We start from the raw sequence: 16353 nt of genomic DNA on the forward strand, positions 1-16353 counted from the left end.
TTTTTTTTGCGGTACGTGGGCCTCTCACTGTCGTGGCCTCTCCCACTGCGGAGCACAGGCTCCGGACGCGCAGGCTCAGTGGCCATGGCTCACGGGCCCAGCTGCTCCGCGGCATGTGGGATCCTCCCGGACCTGGGCACGAACCCATGTCCCCTGCATCGGCAGGCGGACCGTCAACCACTGCGCCACCAGGGAAGCCTGCAATACATACTCTTAAACCCATTTTTATCCTTCATCTGCACACCTGTTAAAGCCCAGAGATATTGCTGTGTCCATAGCCTTCTTGCTTCTCACTCCGGCTAAACAAGAAAACACTAGACTGTCAGATTTGGATGGCTTTACTTCATTGTACTTCTCTTTGAAGTCTTTTGGGTTCATCTGTAGAGCTTCATCTACGTTATCCACTGAAAGAAAATGTTAAGAATTTCAGTTAAAGTTTAGATACAGTCAGTTACTGGATATATATTTCTAATGAATCAGTTAAGACACATGTCACTTACATGGTATATTGACAGACCCGGGGATTTTTCCATACTCAAGAATTTCCCATGGTTCTCTAACATCAATTAACATAATTTTTTTGGACTTCAAGAGGTTTTTAAGTTCCATATAAGTGACATCTTTACAAATAGCAGTACAAAAATTGTTGCAGCTTCCTTTTATTGACTTCAAACCTGGAAAGAATAAAATAATTTAGGTTCTTTGAAAATGACATCTCTATTAATATCTGGAAAGAGTAGGTCAAAGGAATTTTCCCCATTGTTCCAGTCAGCTAACCATATTGATCTTTTGACTTTACTAAACTGTATAATCAATGTATATATTTTGCATACAGCCTGACTGAACAGTAAGATGCAGCCCTATCCTCCTGCCCTGCATACTTAACGGCTGGTCTTGGGCCACCTCCAATATTCTACTCTCTCCAAGCCCTTTAATTAGGGGGAGAGTTTATAAATACACTTCAACATTTGGTAACTGAATTTTGCAAATAGTTTGTAAATCTTACCCTAATCTAAGTTTTTCTTGTATAGTAGAGTCATATTAAACCGACGTTTAACTTTCTCTAATTCAGCAAGGAGTGGGGTGGGGGGGAGGTGTGGAGAACAGGAAGAGTAATCAGTAAGACTGGATTTCCTGCCTTTCCACTTGGTAAGCAAAAGCCTGAAGCAAGCATGGTCTCTTTTTAAAAAAAATATTTGTTTATTTGGCTGCACTGGGTCTTAGTTGCAGCAGGCAGGATCTTCATTGCCGCCTGCGGGATCTTCACTGCGGCATGCAGAATCTTTTTTTAGTTGCGGCACGTGGGATCTTCGTTACAGCATGCGGGGTCTTTGGTTGCGGTATGTGGGATCTAGTTCCCTGACCAGGGATCAAACCCAGGCCCCCTGCACTGGGAGCATGGAGTCTTAGCCACTGGACCACCAGGGAAGTCCCAAGCATGGTCCCTTGATGAGTCTCAGCTCCCCCAAGCCTCTCACGGTATGAGTCTGTACTCCACACTAATTATTTAAAGCTATAGTGTGTGTGTGTTTTTGTACAACATGGCCTCCACTTGTAAATTAACCACTTCATCTGATGCTCAACCAAAGAAACAGTGAACTGCTCCTACAGTGAAGAAAAACTGGCTGTTTCGGATCCCTGAGAGATGATGGTGGTTCTCTTGAGGGATTTTCAAGAGTAATACACGCTATACCTAATTTTCACTTTTTGAGCTTAAACTTTGAATAAACTCCAATTTTGCTGTTTCCACACTGGTAAATCCAACCTCACCTGGTTACTCCCTACAGCCTACATTAGAGGATATACAGTCCAAGCTTCTTAGTATGTTCTATAATGTCCTTCAACCCCCCCTTACCAATATAACCTACCAAACCTCCTCCTCATTCCTTCTCTGCCCCAATTATCCTACCCTCCAGCAACATCAAAAGTATACATGTGCTCTAATCTCATTTTTATAGTGGAAAGAGCAGGGATTTTAGAATCAGATAAACCTAGGTTCAAATCCTGGCTTGCCCACTTGGCTCTGTGACCCTGGGCAGATTACTTAAACCCTCTGGTACTTAGCTTCTTATTTGTAAAATCGAATAATATTATTTAACCTTTTAGAGTTGCTGTGAGGTTTAAATACTCTATACAGTGCACAATAAATATCTATTTTCACATTTCCTTCATGATTTATGGACATTGTTCCCTCTGAAGGGACTACCTTTCTCTCTCATCTCTAGCTGGCACTCTGAGTCTCCTTTATGACCCTGTTAAATGTCACTTGTCACCTCCCCTTTGATACAATTCCACTTCTAGGTATCTACTCTTGTAAAATACTTGTACATATGCACAAAAAAGCACGTACAATGATAATTATTGAGAACTTTTTATAATAGCAAAAAAATTAGAAACCAAAATATCCATCAATAAGGCACTCGTTAAATAAACTGGTAATTCATAGTAGGGGATTTATGCAGTGGTTAAAAGAGTTGTATGTGCTGCCATAGAAAGCTTCTCAATACCTAGGTGAGAAAAAAATTACAGAAAAGCAAGCACAGTGTATATCACATTATATATAGATATCTATAGTATATAGTATAGATATCTATTGTATATAGTATATATACAGAGAGATAGATATTATAGATATCCATATATATATACTAATCTATTATATATATATTAACATATGTAGTATTTTCATGTGTACATTTATTTATGTATACTCATATATGGGGAGAGTGCATAAAGGGGACTCATGCTGTGCTTTATTGTTTGTTTTAATATAATGAGAATATAATCATGTATTACAAGTAGAATTTTTTAAATGAAACAGGCACCTTTTCTCTAACACCTTCTCCAACTCAGTCCTGTCCATTGCAGTCTCATTCGACTGGGCTGTGTGTGATGATGGTTTGTGTGTGTCTAACCCCAAAATGGTGATGTAAACTGTATCCCCAGCAGGACGTCTGGCAGATTAGGAGCTCAATAAATGATTGCTGATTAAAGGTAAAACCAAATAACAGAATTTGCAGGAATGACACCTCTTCAACTACAGAGGCTGTACCAAGAGTTAAAATGGAATAACTGGGGCGGGGGCGGGGCGGGGGTGGGGAGAAAGTGTTACGCTGGGGCCCCTGTATCTTTATCCACAAAGGTTGTTGCTAAAGGAGAGGCAGCACGTAAAGCAAAGAGAAGGGACTGGAGGCCCGCTCTGGGTTTTAGACCCACCTCCTTCACTGACCACCTTCGCTTCTCTGGCTTCTGTTTCGCCAGCTGTAAAATTAGGGGTGGTACTATTACAGCCCTAACGTGGTAACTGTAGGTTTCATCAGCCCAAGAGTGCTGCTCTCTAGTGGGTCACAAGTATAACCCGCAAGACTGGGCTCCTCATTGCGACTCTCCCGGGCAGGAACTGGCCACTGAGCTCACTTCTCTGAGTCGCGAATTGATCTTCATTGCGCAGTCAAGCGCCCATACCTTTATAACTGCCTTCCCACGCGAGCTCCCTGGAGCAATGTTTGCCCCTCTCCGTGCGTACCCCGAGAGCAACCCCGGAAGCCCGGAATCTGAAGGAACAAGAACTGCAAGTGGGTGTTACATTCCCAGGTGCCAAGTGTACTGGGTCTGACTTTTAACTGGAAACCTTTAAAAAAGAAGCGATCACCCTCACCAACGCCATCCCTTCCCAGCGGCCCGAGGTTAGGCGTTCTCCCTTTCCCCTGGGACCCCGAGCTCACCCCAGAGCGCAGCCTCTGCGGACCCGAGGATCGCCTGGCGCCCACTCAAGTGCAATAGTCGCAGCAGCCTCATCTCCGGATCGAGCCTCGGGACTGCAAACCACTTCCTCCTGCTGCTCCTCCTCCTCCCGCCGCCGGGCGAACCGCGCCGGGCTCTCGGGCGCCCCCCAGCCAGGCTCCGGCCGAACCGGGTAGTGCCACTAGGAGTAATCGCGGACGGAAACGTGCCCTGCTGTAAAACTTAAAATTGCCCGGTAAGAAACTAAGGGCTGGGTTTGCTTTTTTGTTTATGATTATTATTTTTTTAAGGAGAGACAAAGTTTAAAAGTGGAAAGAGAATACAACAAAGATAATATTTATATAAAGTAAATAAATTTCTCCAATTTACTTCATAACAGCATTCTCATGCATTGAATTAAAGCAAAGCACATGTGCACTTTTCTAAGAATTGCTCTTCACTCCCATAGCTGGTTCAACTGATGTCAGTATTAAGATAATCTCATGCTGTCATCTTTTCCCCACAACATGATGATATTTGACGATAACTCTGTCAGTCAGGTCCAACTAATTTATAAAATGTGTTAGTTTCCAATTGCTACTATACCACAAACTTATTGACTTAAAACAACACAAATTTATTATGTACAGTTTTGAAGGTCAGAGGTCACTAGGCTAAAATTAAGGTGTCAGCAAGCCTGTGTTCCTTCTGAAGGCTGTAGGGGAGAATTTCTGTACTTACCTTTTCCATCTAGGAGAGGCTGCCTGCATTCCTTGGCTATTGGTCCGTTTCCCCATCTTCAAAGCCAACAGTTTGGCATCTTCAGATCTCTAATTCCGACCTCTGCTTGTGCTGTCACATCCTCTTCTCTTCCTCTCACCCTTCTGCCTCCCTTTCATAAGGACCTTTGTGATTACACTGGGTCCACTGGGATAATCCTGATTTAATCATATGCACAAAATCCTTTTGCCATGTAAGGTAACATTCATAGGTTCCAGGAATTAGAATACCTTGGTGTGTGGTTGTGGATGGAGCATATTCAGCCTACAGCATATAAAGTTTCTTATTACCTTGTTTTTACTTTATTCTCAACTTGGTTCATTACCTTATTTTTAATTTATTCTCAATTTGGTTCCCAAGGATAATGAAAGCCATATTTAACTGCAAATGGATTCACAGTGAAATTTTTTAAAATTAGTTTCCAATTAGTAAAGTATGTGTTCAAGGAATAATTTCATTAAGCGTGCACTTTTAAATTATTCAGCTTTCAATAAATTAATAATTAATAAAACGACTTCAGATTTCTATACCAATGACAACATTAACAGTTATGTTTTCCAAGTCATTTGAAGTTTAACCATAGTCTCTGTGTAATCTTTGTGGATTGACTTTGAACTAAGATGTCATTAAATATTGTAGATTCATGTACTCTCTGTGGCATCCACATCATAAACCACAGGTCGTATGGGCACAGATATGGAAACAATGTACTTGGCCTCAATGAATCACATTTAATCTAATTTACACTTTTGCAAGAGCACATATTACTAAACAATTCTTTTCAAGTGTTCATGACTGATTATTTGAGAATTATTTTTCTGTAGGATTTCTTTTTCTGAAAAGATGAATATGTCCTCCTATAACTAGCACAGTGCCAAACTTGGTTTATTTAAGAGGGCTTAGAGCAAAAAGATCTTGTCAAACAGGAGTACTGATCATTGCTCCTTGGACAAATGTCCAAGTTCTTCCTTCAGAGTCAGTGTGACCGAGGGAAGTAAGGCTTGAAGTGGAATGAAAGGCAGAGAAATAATGTAATGTTTTCTGGGAAAGGTCTACTAGTGCTGAGTTGATATGAGTCATTAATTCTCAAACAACTCATTTTATTTTTCACCACAATGCAAGTGAAAGACAATTGGAAAGGAGAGGATTTTTAAGAGACTTGGGATTTTTCCCATTTCTTTCTAAATCCACATCAAGCCCCCAGATTTTAGACAAAACAAATGAAGAATTAGGAAATGTATTGCCTTTCATGCAACGTTTTTTCCAAAAGTTTATCAAAACTTGAACATTTGTTTTGTTTTTTTCAAATTTATTTATTTAATTTATTTATTTTTGGCTGTGTTGGGTCTTCGTTGCTGCACTCGGGCTTTCTCTAGTTGTGGCGAGTGGGGCTACTGTTCGTTGCGGTGCGCGGGCTTCCCACTGCGGTGGCTTCTCTTGTTGCGGAGCACGGGCCCTAGGCACGCGGGCTTCAGTAGTTGTGGCTCGCGGGCTCTAGAGCGCAGGCTCAGTAGTTGTGGCACACGGGCTTAGTTGCTCCGCGGCATGTGGGATCTTCCCGGACCAGGGCTCGAGCTCGTGTTCCCTGCATTGGCAGGTGGATTCTTAAGCACTGTGACACCAGGGAAGCCCTTGAACATCTGTTGACTCAGCATTTTCATCGCTAATAGTTTATCTACTGAAAATATCTGCACAAGTAGGCAAAGATAAATGTACACTAACGGGACTGATTGGGAAAAATGATACATCCATTCACTGGGGTTCTAAGCAACAAGTAAAAAGAATGAGGCTGGTGTGGAGATATGTCCAAGATATACAATCAAGTGAAAAAAAATCAAGTTGTAGAATAGAAAATAGACCGTAATCTAACCCGACTGTGTTCTCTTTTAACAAATGGTAATCGTATAAAAATGTAGTACAAAGGCATACTGTATGTGCAAAGACAATTCCTGAAACTATACACAAGAAACAGAAAATAGAGGAGAGGAAATGTTACCTCTGAGGAAAGCAAATGGGAATGAGGGAAGGAGGAAAAGGTGAAGAACTTTATGTGAAACTTTCATGTATTACTTTTATAATAAAGAATGTATCTTTTAAAATACACGATAAAAACTTAATATATGTATAGCCTATAGCTTAGCAAAGTATTCCATACATTTTCAGACAGAACAATGACGGTAAAATTAAGATACTTAACATTATTTGAAATGTATACAGAGCTGACCTTAAGCACATTTATATTTCTATTTGATGTTTTGTCATAATGTCTTTGCAGTAGCACTAAAAATATACTTACTAGGTACCATTCAAAAATAATTTCCTTCCTTTGAAGAATCCATCACATAGGAATCCAAGGCTCTTTCCATAAGGCCACACCTGTCCCCTGGCTGAAGAATTGTGAAAGATTACAAGAATCGTAGAGTTTATCTGTAACTAGTGTTGATGTCTGCAATATCATTCAAACAAAGTATTTTTCAACCAATTACTTTTACTAAACATATGCAAAGTGAAAACCACTTTAACGGGTAATCGAGCTTCGAAGAGGTCTAGGTATAGGTCAAGAAATTTTCTAATAAAGAAGTGAAGGAATTCCCTGGTGGTGCAGTGGTTAAGAATCCACCTGCCAATGCAGGGGACACAGCCTCAAGCCCTGGTCCGGGAAGATCCCACAGGAGGGGGAACAACTAAGCCCGAGTGCTACAACTACTGAGCCTGTGCTCTAGAGCCCGAGCTCCGCAACAAGAGAAGCCACCGCAATGAGAAGCCCGTGCACCACAAGGAAGAGTAGTCCCCGCTCACCACAACTAGGGAAAGCTGGAGCGCAGCAACGAAGACCCAATGCAGCCAAAAATAAATAAATAAAAATAAATTTAAAAAAAATTTTTAAAAAGTGAGAAAGACAGGTAAGACAACAATAATGGGAAATAAACAAGAAAATACATGATGTCTGATGTGATTTTATTGCACAGAAGAATGTGACGGCGAGAAGTCGGAGGCTGTCCGGGCACGCTGTCCAGCAACAAGTGGGACTTAATCCTGACTCCAAGAACACCCCAGCTGCGCGAACTCCAGGCCACTATCAGGATCCAATAAGTAGTCTACTTAACATTTTTCTAAGGTTAGCCGGGGCCTACCTAGCCCTGCAAAATTACAGGACGCAGGCGCGACGCGAGCCGGCCCCGCCCTCTCCACGCCCAACTCCGGGTGCGCGGCCACGCGAGGGGCGGCCCCAACCCCCCCTCCCCACCGAACGTGGGGGCGGGCACACGAGGCCCCGCCCCTGCCAGCGGGAGGGGCGGACGCGCAGGCGCAGTCTCTTCCGGTTGTAGAGGCTGCCGCCGGGCCTGGCAGGGTGAGTTGGGGCTCGGTGCTGGGGTCGCCGCAGTTTCTCCGTCTTCGTTTCCGCAACCCCGGGCCCTTGTGGCTTGACTGGCCTGGGAAAGAACGCCCCCCCCTCCCACGCTCCCTCGCCTTCCCGATCCCTGGGGGCTCCAGGCGGTCACCGAGGGCCGCGTGAGCGTGGCCGGGCTGGCCGGGTGTCCAGGCGGCGGCGAGAGGAGCCGGCGAGGTGGGGCGGGAGAGGGGCCGCCTCACCTTGACCAGGGTCGTGGCGACCCAGCACCCTTCCGGCCTCCTTTCCGCGCTCATCCTCACGGCGCATTTTCTCTTCAGAAACTTGGGATGTTTTTGTTAGAGACCAGAGGACGAGTCTTACCGCGGGTGTCTGGCAGCATCGTGTAGTATTAGGAACCCTGGAGATGGACTGCCTGGGTCCAAATCTCCATCCATAGCTTACTGGCTCCTGGCTTCTGCAGGTCACCTAACTACTGTGTGTCTCAGTTTCAAGTATAAAGTGGGAGAAATAATAGTAACCTATCTCATAAGGTGGTTGGTGGTTGGGAGGATGAAGTGGGTTTAGTATCTCTTCAGTGCTGAGAACCGAGTGCGATGCACAAAAAAGTATGTCAGTGCTGGTCATCTTTTTGAGCCTCTAAAAAGAGAGTTTTGTCTCTTTCTTCCCTCCCCCGGCATCCCCGCCGAAAATAATCGCCCAAGAGTAGGGAAAAAAAGATTTTTTTTTCTTTTTTGAGAATATGGGCTTTTGTATGCACGGCCGTTTAAAAAAATTAAACATTTGTAAACAGTTGCACATCCTACATTAGAGAAAAGACAGGTGTAGGTAAACGCGGAAGTTGAAAGCGAAAGTTTTGTTTGGGAAACCACGTGAGAAAAATGGCCACGTATCTATTTGTATCTATTTGTGCTGAAAACACTTAACATAGCATGCCTGAGACTGCTGTCCTTAGAAAGGTTAGCCCTTGCTTGGCATCTGGGAACAACATGTTTTATGTTGTAGGGTACGGTTTATGCAGAAGTTTCTAGCCCCCCTAAAAATCCTGCACCATTGAGTCTGTAATGGGCTTCCCTGAGCAGAAACATTGCACAGACATTACTGGATTTTACTTATTGGGGGAAGAGTGTGGTGACCCCTGTTGGGAGGGAGAGAATGGTAAGGAAGCCTGCACTTGGATTCCTCTAGACTTCACCTGTGTCTTTTTCATTATGACCAAGCCGTACGTCCATACTGCATTGCTGTAATAAGTGTTAGCCATGAATACAACTATATGCTGGGTTTTGTGAGTCCTTATAGTAAATCTCCAAATGAGAGGGTGGTCTCGGAACTCCCCAGACACAATATTGATGATAGACAGTATTTGAAGCTCCAATAATCGGACTTTAATTTTGTCTCTTTTTGCCTGAACGGGGAATTGAAGAAGAAAGCTATACAGAAAAGTGACTGCTAAATAGTGGGTTACCATCCAAAATGACACTGTATCTTAAGACATAGTATATGTGTCAGAAAAATCACTGGAAATTGACTCTACATTGCCAAGTTAAGTAGGAGCCAGTGTTTTTGAAAAGAGGCATAGGTGTTTTATAGATTCTAGGTCAGCTACCTGGTTCTTTTGGTTATTCTGCCTGTATTAGCTATGTGTTAATGCTCATCTTTATCAAGAGTTTACCTGTGCAGGGGGTGTAAAAATATGACCAGTTTCTCATGGGCCATTTTTCTTCGATTCTCTTAGTTATGCCTATCTCTTTCCAGGACATCAAGTTAAAATAGTTGGAGGTAAGTTTGTAAATTGGGTGGTAGAAAGATCCGATTTGCTATTTGATTACATCTCTTTTCTCTCAATCAAGTAGAAGACCAGATGAAAATTTGGAGGAGTAGGGAGAGGAGGAGTTGGAGGTTTGGGAGGGTGAAAAAGATTTCAGAAGGCTGTGTGAGGAATATATAAGTGAGTTGGCCAGAAAGTGTAGTAGATAATGGGGTGTCTTGATCCGTTTGCGGTTATGATTATGAATTTAGTGGACCCAATCTCCGTTTGCGGTTATGATTATGAATTTAGTGGACCCAGTCTCCTTTCTTACAAGACTTTCTCCAGCCTGATTGGATGCATTCATGGAGAAAGTGGTTAATTGGATTTGTCTAGGATTGGGGTTCTGTTAGAGGGGTGGTGTGGTAAGTCATTAAGGCTGTGCACACATATTCTGTTCTTTCTGGGTACATGTTAAGGTTGTACTCTTTGTACATTACCCCCCCCGTGCCCCTCCCCCTTTTGTCTGTTTGAAGTTAAATGTGGCCATATGACTTGCTTTGGCTAGTAAAATATAAGCAGACATGTGTCACCTGCAAGTGACACTTTAAGAACCAGCCCTCGATTTGCCACTTCCCTTTCTCCCTTCCCTGCTACAGTGATCATGGAAGCACTTGTTGAGATGCAGCCTCTTGTCAGCCTGGGTACTAAAGGAGTATTGGAGTGGCTGATGAAGCAAGCTGGCAAAACTTGAAGTTGTGATCAGAGAACAGAATACTTGAATTAGTGATTTTGCAAGGTGGAACTGTAGGGATAAGTGGATGAGGCAGTCTGGAGGGTGAAGGCAGTCAGAAATGAAGTGGTCAAGGAACTTGGAGACCTTCTGCATCTCTGTAACCCCTAAGGCCTTAATTTATTGCAGCCTTGTTCAATAGTGATGATCCTTGGACTTAAGGAAATGGCTCTTAAAATGGTAAACTCAAAAGCTTCCTTATGTGGAACATAGTGTGACTAAATCAGGATTCAGAATTTGTTATTGAATTGAAAGATTCTTCCACCTTGATCAATGAAAGCAAATAAACAACCACAAAAATTACAGTATAGGGCTTCCCTGGTGGCGCATTGGTTGAGAGTCCGCCTGCCGATGCAGGGGACACGGGTTCGTGCCCCGGTCCGGGAAGATCCCACATGCCGCGGAGCGGCTGGGCCTGTGAGCCATGGCCGCTGAGCCTGCGCGTCCGGAGCCTGTGCTCCGCAGCGGGAGAGACCACAACAGTGAGAGGCCCGCGTACCGCAAAAAAAAAAAAAAAAAAAATTACAGCTTAGCTTAGCTATGGAGTAGCATGGTATTAGGTAGGATTTAGGATATAGTGGTTTTAAAAAATGCATTAACTTGTATCTAAAATCTTTAGAATTAACTTTAAGTTTTTAAGAAATAGAAGGGATTTCTTAAAAATATATTTAGAGGAGCTTCCCTGGTGGCACGTGGTTAAGAATCCGCCCGCCAATGCAGGGGACACGGGTTTGTGCCCTGGTCCGGGAAGATCCCACAAGCCGCGGAGCGTGGAGCAACTAAGCCCATGTGCCACAACTACTGAAGCCCGTACACTTAGAGCCCGTGCTCCACAACAAGAGAAGCCACCGCAATGAGAAACCTGTGCACCGCAACGAAGAGTAGCCCCCGCTCGGCACAACTAGAGAAAGCCCGCGCGCAGCAACAAAGACCCACCGCAGCCAAAAAAAAAAAGTTTTCCTTGTGATAAACCATAATGGAAAAGAATATAAAAAAGAATATATATATATATATATATATGTCTCTGAATCACTTTGCTATCCACATTTTAACAAGATCTCCAGTTTGACTCACACACTGGCCTGATCTCTTAAAAAAAGCCAGTGTCTTAGGAAAGTAAGACAGTATTAGTTCTCCATTTCTTATGGGAAGAACAGTTGTAGTTTAAAAGATACTGACATAACCAGCACAAAGTGCAAACCTTGATTAAATCCTTAATCAAAAAACCAGTACAGATGATACTTTGGGTCAGCTGAAGAAATTAGAATATGATAGGATATGAGATGATATTAAGGAATTACTGTTAATTTTCTTAAAGGTGAAAATGATAGGACTGTATAGGAGAATCTCCTTAAGGCAGTGGTCCCCAGCCTTTTTGGCAGCAGGGACCGGTTTCGTGGAAGACAGTTTCTCCATGGGAAGAGGGGGGATGGTTTAGGCAGTAATGCGAGCGAGGGGGAGCAGCAGATGAAGCTTCGTTCGTTCGCCCCTCCGCTCACCTCCTGCTCTGCGGCCTGGTTCCTAACAGGCCGCAGACTGTTAGCAGCCCAGGGGTTGGGGACCCCTGCCTTAAGGGATATATGCTCTCTGCAACTTACTTTTAAATAGTTCAGCAAAAACAAACATACATACATGTATAGATATGTCTATATACACATTGATATTTAGATAAAACCAATAGGGCAAGATATTCGAGATGTGGCATCTAGACAGTATATGGGTGTTCATTATCCTGTTCTTGTAACTTTCTTGGAAGTTTAAAATTTTTCATAATAAAAAAGTGGGGGAAAAACTCGCAAAAAATGCAAGAGCTTAAAAAGTTAGAAATGTATTTCTCTTTCAGTAGTCCAGTGCTGTGCCGCTGAGTGCAGGTAGGGCGGCTCTGCTGTGCTTGGCACTAGGCCTCCACCCCTGGCCCGTTACGGCTCTTCCAGCTCCGCCTGTCTTCTAGCTGGTGAAATGAGAGAAAGGACAAGGGAAGCACAGGAACCAGAAGCAGCATACACTTCAGGTTTTTTTTATTCACCTGGACATGATACATGTAGGGAACAAAAGTCAAATGTAGTTTGATTTTTTGTATAAAAAAAGTTTATTGGTTTAATAAAGATTTCTTTGGTTTCAGCTGGTGCTCCCTTCTTCCTCCTCTGTTAATTTACTAGGCCCATTAAAACTTGAAGTCATTTCCATTTTAATATGCGTTGAGTAAAATACATAAAGTTTTAATTTTGAGGATTAATGTGTATTTTTACCCCCAACCTTTTCAGTAAGTAACAGATGCGGGTGAAAGAGCCATCCAAAGCTTTACCTCAGAAAGCCAAAAGAAGTAAAAGGCCTACCATACCTCATGATGAAGACTCTTCAGATGACATTGCTGGTAAATTATGATGTCTGGCATCCTGAATAGTGTTGCAGAAGAAAAATAATAATATATGTTTTTAACGACCATTTTCTGCATGAACTTTAAAATCAGCTTGTCTAGAGCCTGTGGACATTTTTATTGAGGTTTTGTTTATTTTCTATTTGACTTAGAATTGGCATGTTGTTGTTTCTCCTGGCTGTGAAAACCAAGCCTTCAAGCCAGTGAGGTTGGCAGATGACCCTGGGGAGCTGCTAGCTTCCTGGCTTGCTTTTCTTTTTAGCCTCATGTCTTGGGTTTTAGCTTCTGAGGATTTTCCTTACTGACTTACCAGTTCAGTTCTCCATTTAAAAAGAGGTTTTTAATATATTATTTCCATTTTTAAGTGTTTTTAACTTGGATGATGTTTCAGGATAGATTGCTGTATTGAAGGAAGTCTCAATTATGTCTTTAAATATTTGTTCTACTCTGTTAGTAAGGTTTCTTCAGGGATTCTTATTATTCTTATGTTAACTCTCTTTTGCCTATCTTCCATAGTTATCATTTTTTCTCAAATCCTCTAAAACTCCTATTTCCTTTTTCCTTTGCATGCTGTTCTCATTTTTATATTTTACTGTGTGTTCAGCAGTGTTGCTTTCACCTTACACTCTTTTTAATTTTGCATTCATTTTTGTGGTTTTATTTATTTATCCTAAACTCTGCTAGTCACTTCCTATTGCTCTGCCACCTGACCCTAAAGTGTTTGCTTCTTTTTTGTGTTTTTATTGCATGGCAGCGATTGCTCTGCCATTTTTTCTTTTCCTTCCTTCCTTTTTCTTATGTTATCTTAGCATAGAATTTGTGGCTTTGATTTTCTTTGACGTAGGGTTGCTTTTCTTGGGCTAGTTCGTTTTAGAATATTTGTGTAAGAAGGAGGGCCAGAGCACTGTTGAGACCTGACTGTTGAATTTGAGCTCATATAGGCTTTACTTCTTTCCAGCCACCAGCGTTATGCAGCCCTGGGTTTTTTTCAGAATCCAAATTATCTCTTCTTTCCAACTGCCATAGAGATAAGGCTGTTCCCTGCAATTATGGCTTGCTTTTTTCTTTTCACTTAGTGAATGAGAAATCCCCTTCTTTCGATTCTTCTCAAAACAAAATTGGATATGGGGTGCTCCTGCCACTGTTGTTGCAGCACAGAGATTTAGATTTTGTTCTATGTCTGCAAAGCATGCCTTGTTCTCTGTGAAATCTGCTGCAGTGCTCTCTCTGCTTCCTTCTGTGCGCACCCCTGTTTGATCTCTGCTGCTTTGAGGTGGGAGGCTTTCCACTTAATTTGTGACTTGGGGCTTCAGCTGTCTCCTGGTTTCTCTGAAAATGAACTCTGTATTTTTGTTTTCTGTTCTTTTTGCCCTTGGATAGTTCTGGGGAGGAGAAAGGGGAAGTGTTAATTTTATGCCACCATTTGCAAACTGGAAGACTCCTTGTAAAATTTTCATTAATATTTAAAGTAAAAAATATGGAGATTTTGATTATTGTTTTTGATTTGTTAATGTGAAACAACTCTAGACTTTAATACATTTTTATATTTTTATTTAGGAATCTCTAGAGGACCTATTTGTCAAATGAAATTTAGACAATTATATGATTAAATGAATTGCAGAAAGCTGAGGAAATTTACTTATTAACGTAGAAGGATATTTTTCACATTTTTCCCCCACAAAAGATAGTGAATACTGTTTAAACACTGGTTAGCTTTTGTAGGAAAACCTCAGACTTTTAAATTTACTTATAAAAAGTATATATGGTTGAGATATTTAAAAGCTAATAGATTTAATTTAGGGGCCTAGAAGCTTTTTTATCTTGAATTCACTTATCTCTGAATTCATTAACAGTTTCAGTTTCATAAGTCTGAATTGTAGAATCAGAGAATGGTTAAGTTTTACTCTGGCCAGTCCCACGCCAGAGATGATATAGAAGGTGTGTGGAATGATTTTTCCCTTAGAATTTTAAAATATAAAAACTCAAAGCAATGACATTTGGTAAACCATTTATAGGTCCTGTACCTGTGTGGTCATTTTTGTCGGTCTTCCCCTGAACAGCCCTTTCTTTAATGGCATGCATCCTTGCTTTTCAAACATAGGACTTCAGAATTACTCCTTCTATGTCTATTCTTATAACTTACTCTTGGTGTAAAATTAGAAGTTTTAATCTTTTATCAGATTTACATATTATTATTATTTTTTAATTTTTATTTTATTTTATTTTATTTTTTTGTGGTATGCGGGCCTCCCTCTGCTGTGGCCTCTCCCGTCGCGGAGCACAGGCTCCGGACGCGCAGGCCCAGCGGCCATGGCTCACGGGCCCAGCCGCTCTGCGGCATGCGGGATCCTCCCAGACCGGGGCGCAAACCCGGTTCCCCTGCATCGGCAGGCGGATGCGCAACCACTGCGCCACCAGGGAACCCCTACATATTATTTTTGTTGAAACTATTTATTATAAGTAATTTGTCAGGAATCACATTCTTTATCTTCAGAATGAAATGGAACTAATGCCTAGTCCCTAGTTAACCAGTAGGTGAAAAGGAATGCTTTGCATTCAGAAAGGGAAGTGGAGAAAGTTGAAATGTACATACTCCTTTTGTTTCCCTCTTCAAGGTATTCAGTCTCTGCCTTTGTTGTTTGGTTTTGGCAGATAGCTGCAGATTTGGTGTTTGGGATATTTGAGCGGTAGAAATTGAAGTGTTCAGGTATGTGGGAGGAATGGAAGGGTTATTGAGCCCTTGAGAGAAGAATATGGTTATTTGATAAATTAAAAACATATTTGTTCATTTTGGCCATTTGTCTCCACACAGTGCACACAGTAAGAATCTGTGATAAGGGATAATGAAGGACCATGCAAAATCATTTGTTATTTGGGAATAGTCATTAAGGAGAAATCTGAGAATTCTTGTTCCTGCAAATTATGCCTTTGTTTGTTCTTCTCTTTTCTTTCTCGCAACAATGGTGAAAATAGTATCATAGCAGAGCCAGCCCATGGGAAGATTTTACTTGTGTATCTTAGTGAAAGAAAATACATTCAAAATGCTTGATACATAGTAGCTGCTCAATAAATAACCTTCTTATTTATTAAACTTTAATTTTTGAATTAATCTTAGATTTACAGGAAGGTACAACATGTATACAAGGAGGTCCCATTCCACCTTCATCCAGTCTCTCCTGATGTAACATCTTGTATTTCTATAGCACAGTATCAAAACCAGGAAACTGACATTGGTACAATCCTTAGAGCTTATTCAGGTTTCACCAGATATACATGCACTTGTGTGTGTGTGTATGTGTGTATGCAGTTTAATTACATGTGTAGCTTTCTATAACCGCCAGTCAAGATACTTGATTACAGTATCACCACCTTGAGTGCTAGTCATTTATAGCCACACCACTGCTCCCCATCTAAAGCCCCTGGCAACTGCTAATCTGTTCTCCAACTCTATAATTTTGCTATTTCACAAATGTTTTGTAAATGGAATCATGCAGTATGTATCCTTTTGAGTTATTTTGTTTTTTGACTCTCTGTGCTTTTTAGTTATAGCATTTTAATATTGTTGACTTTTGCTTGCTAAT

At 41.7% G+C, this 16353-nt stretch overlaps 2 protein-coding genes across 10 annotated transcripts in view; one reads left to right on the forward strand and one right to left on the reverse strand.

Moving 5' to 3' along the window:
* The window catches only part of LOC102981424 (thiosulfate sulfurtransferase like domain containing 3), a 4528-nt gene extending 648 nt beyond the window's left edge, over nt 1-3880 (reverse strand). Inside the window, exons 1-3 of the mRNA XM_024119186.2 lie at nt 3726-3880; nt 501-674; nt 245-404 (exon numbers count right to left, since the gene is read on the reverse strand). Of these exons, the coding sequence (XP_023974954.1) occupies nt 245-404; nt 501-674; nt 3726-3798 (407 nt within the window). The 5' untranslated portion in view covers nt 3799-3880. The remainder of the gene's footprint in view (nt 1-244; nt 405-500; nt 675-3725) is intronic.
* The window catches only part of USP45 (ubiquitin specific peptidase 45), a 67503-nt gene continuing 55030 nt past the window's right edge, over nt 3881-16353 (forward strand). For 3 of the 9 annotated variants that reach the window (XR_008618395.1, XM_007101123.3, XM_055087601.1), the window contains exons 1-3: nt 3881-3979; nt 7473-7621; nt 12660-12769. Coding sequence is in view for 8 of the 9 variants with exons in the window: in XM_007101123.3 (XP_007101185.2) it covers nt 12670-12769 (100 nt within the window). In the remaining variant the exon portion in view is untranslated. Of the gene's footprint in view, nt 3980-7472; nt 7622-7820; nt 7856-12659; nt 12770-16353 lie in introns of those variants that run through there. The other 6 variants (XM_055087602.1, XM_055087604.1, XM_055087606.1 and 3 more) reach the window with 4 other exon arrangements.

Source organism: Physeter macrocephalus, chromosome 10 (genome assembly GCF_002837175.3).
Source record: "Physeter macrocephalus isolate SW-GA chromosome 10, ASM283717v5, whole genome shotgun sequence".
In the NCBI taxonomy this organism is placed as follows: domain Eukaryota; kingdom Metazoa; phylum Chordata; class Mammalia; order Artiodactyla; family Physeteridae; genus Physeter; species Physeter macrocephalus.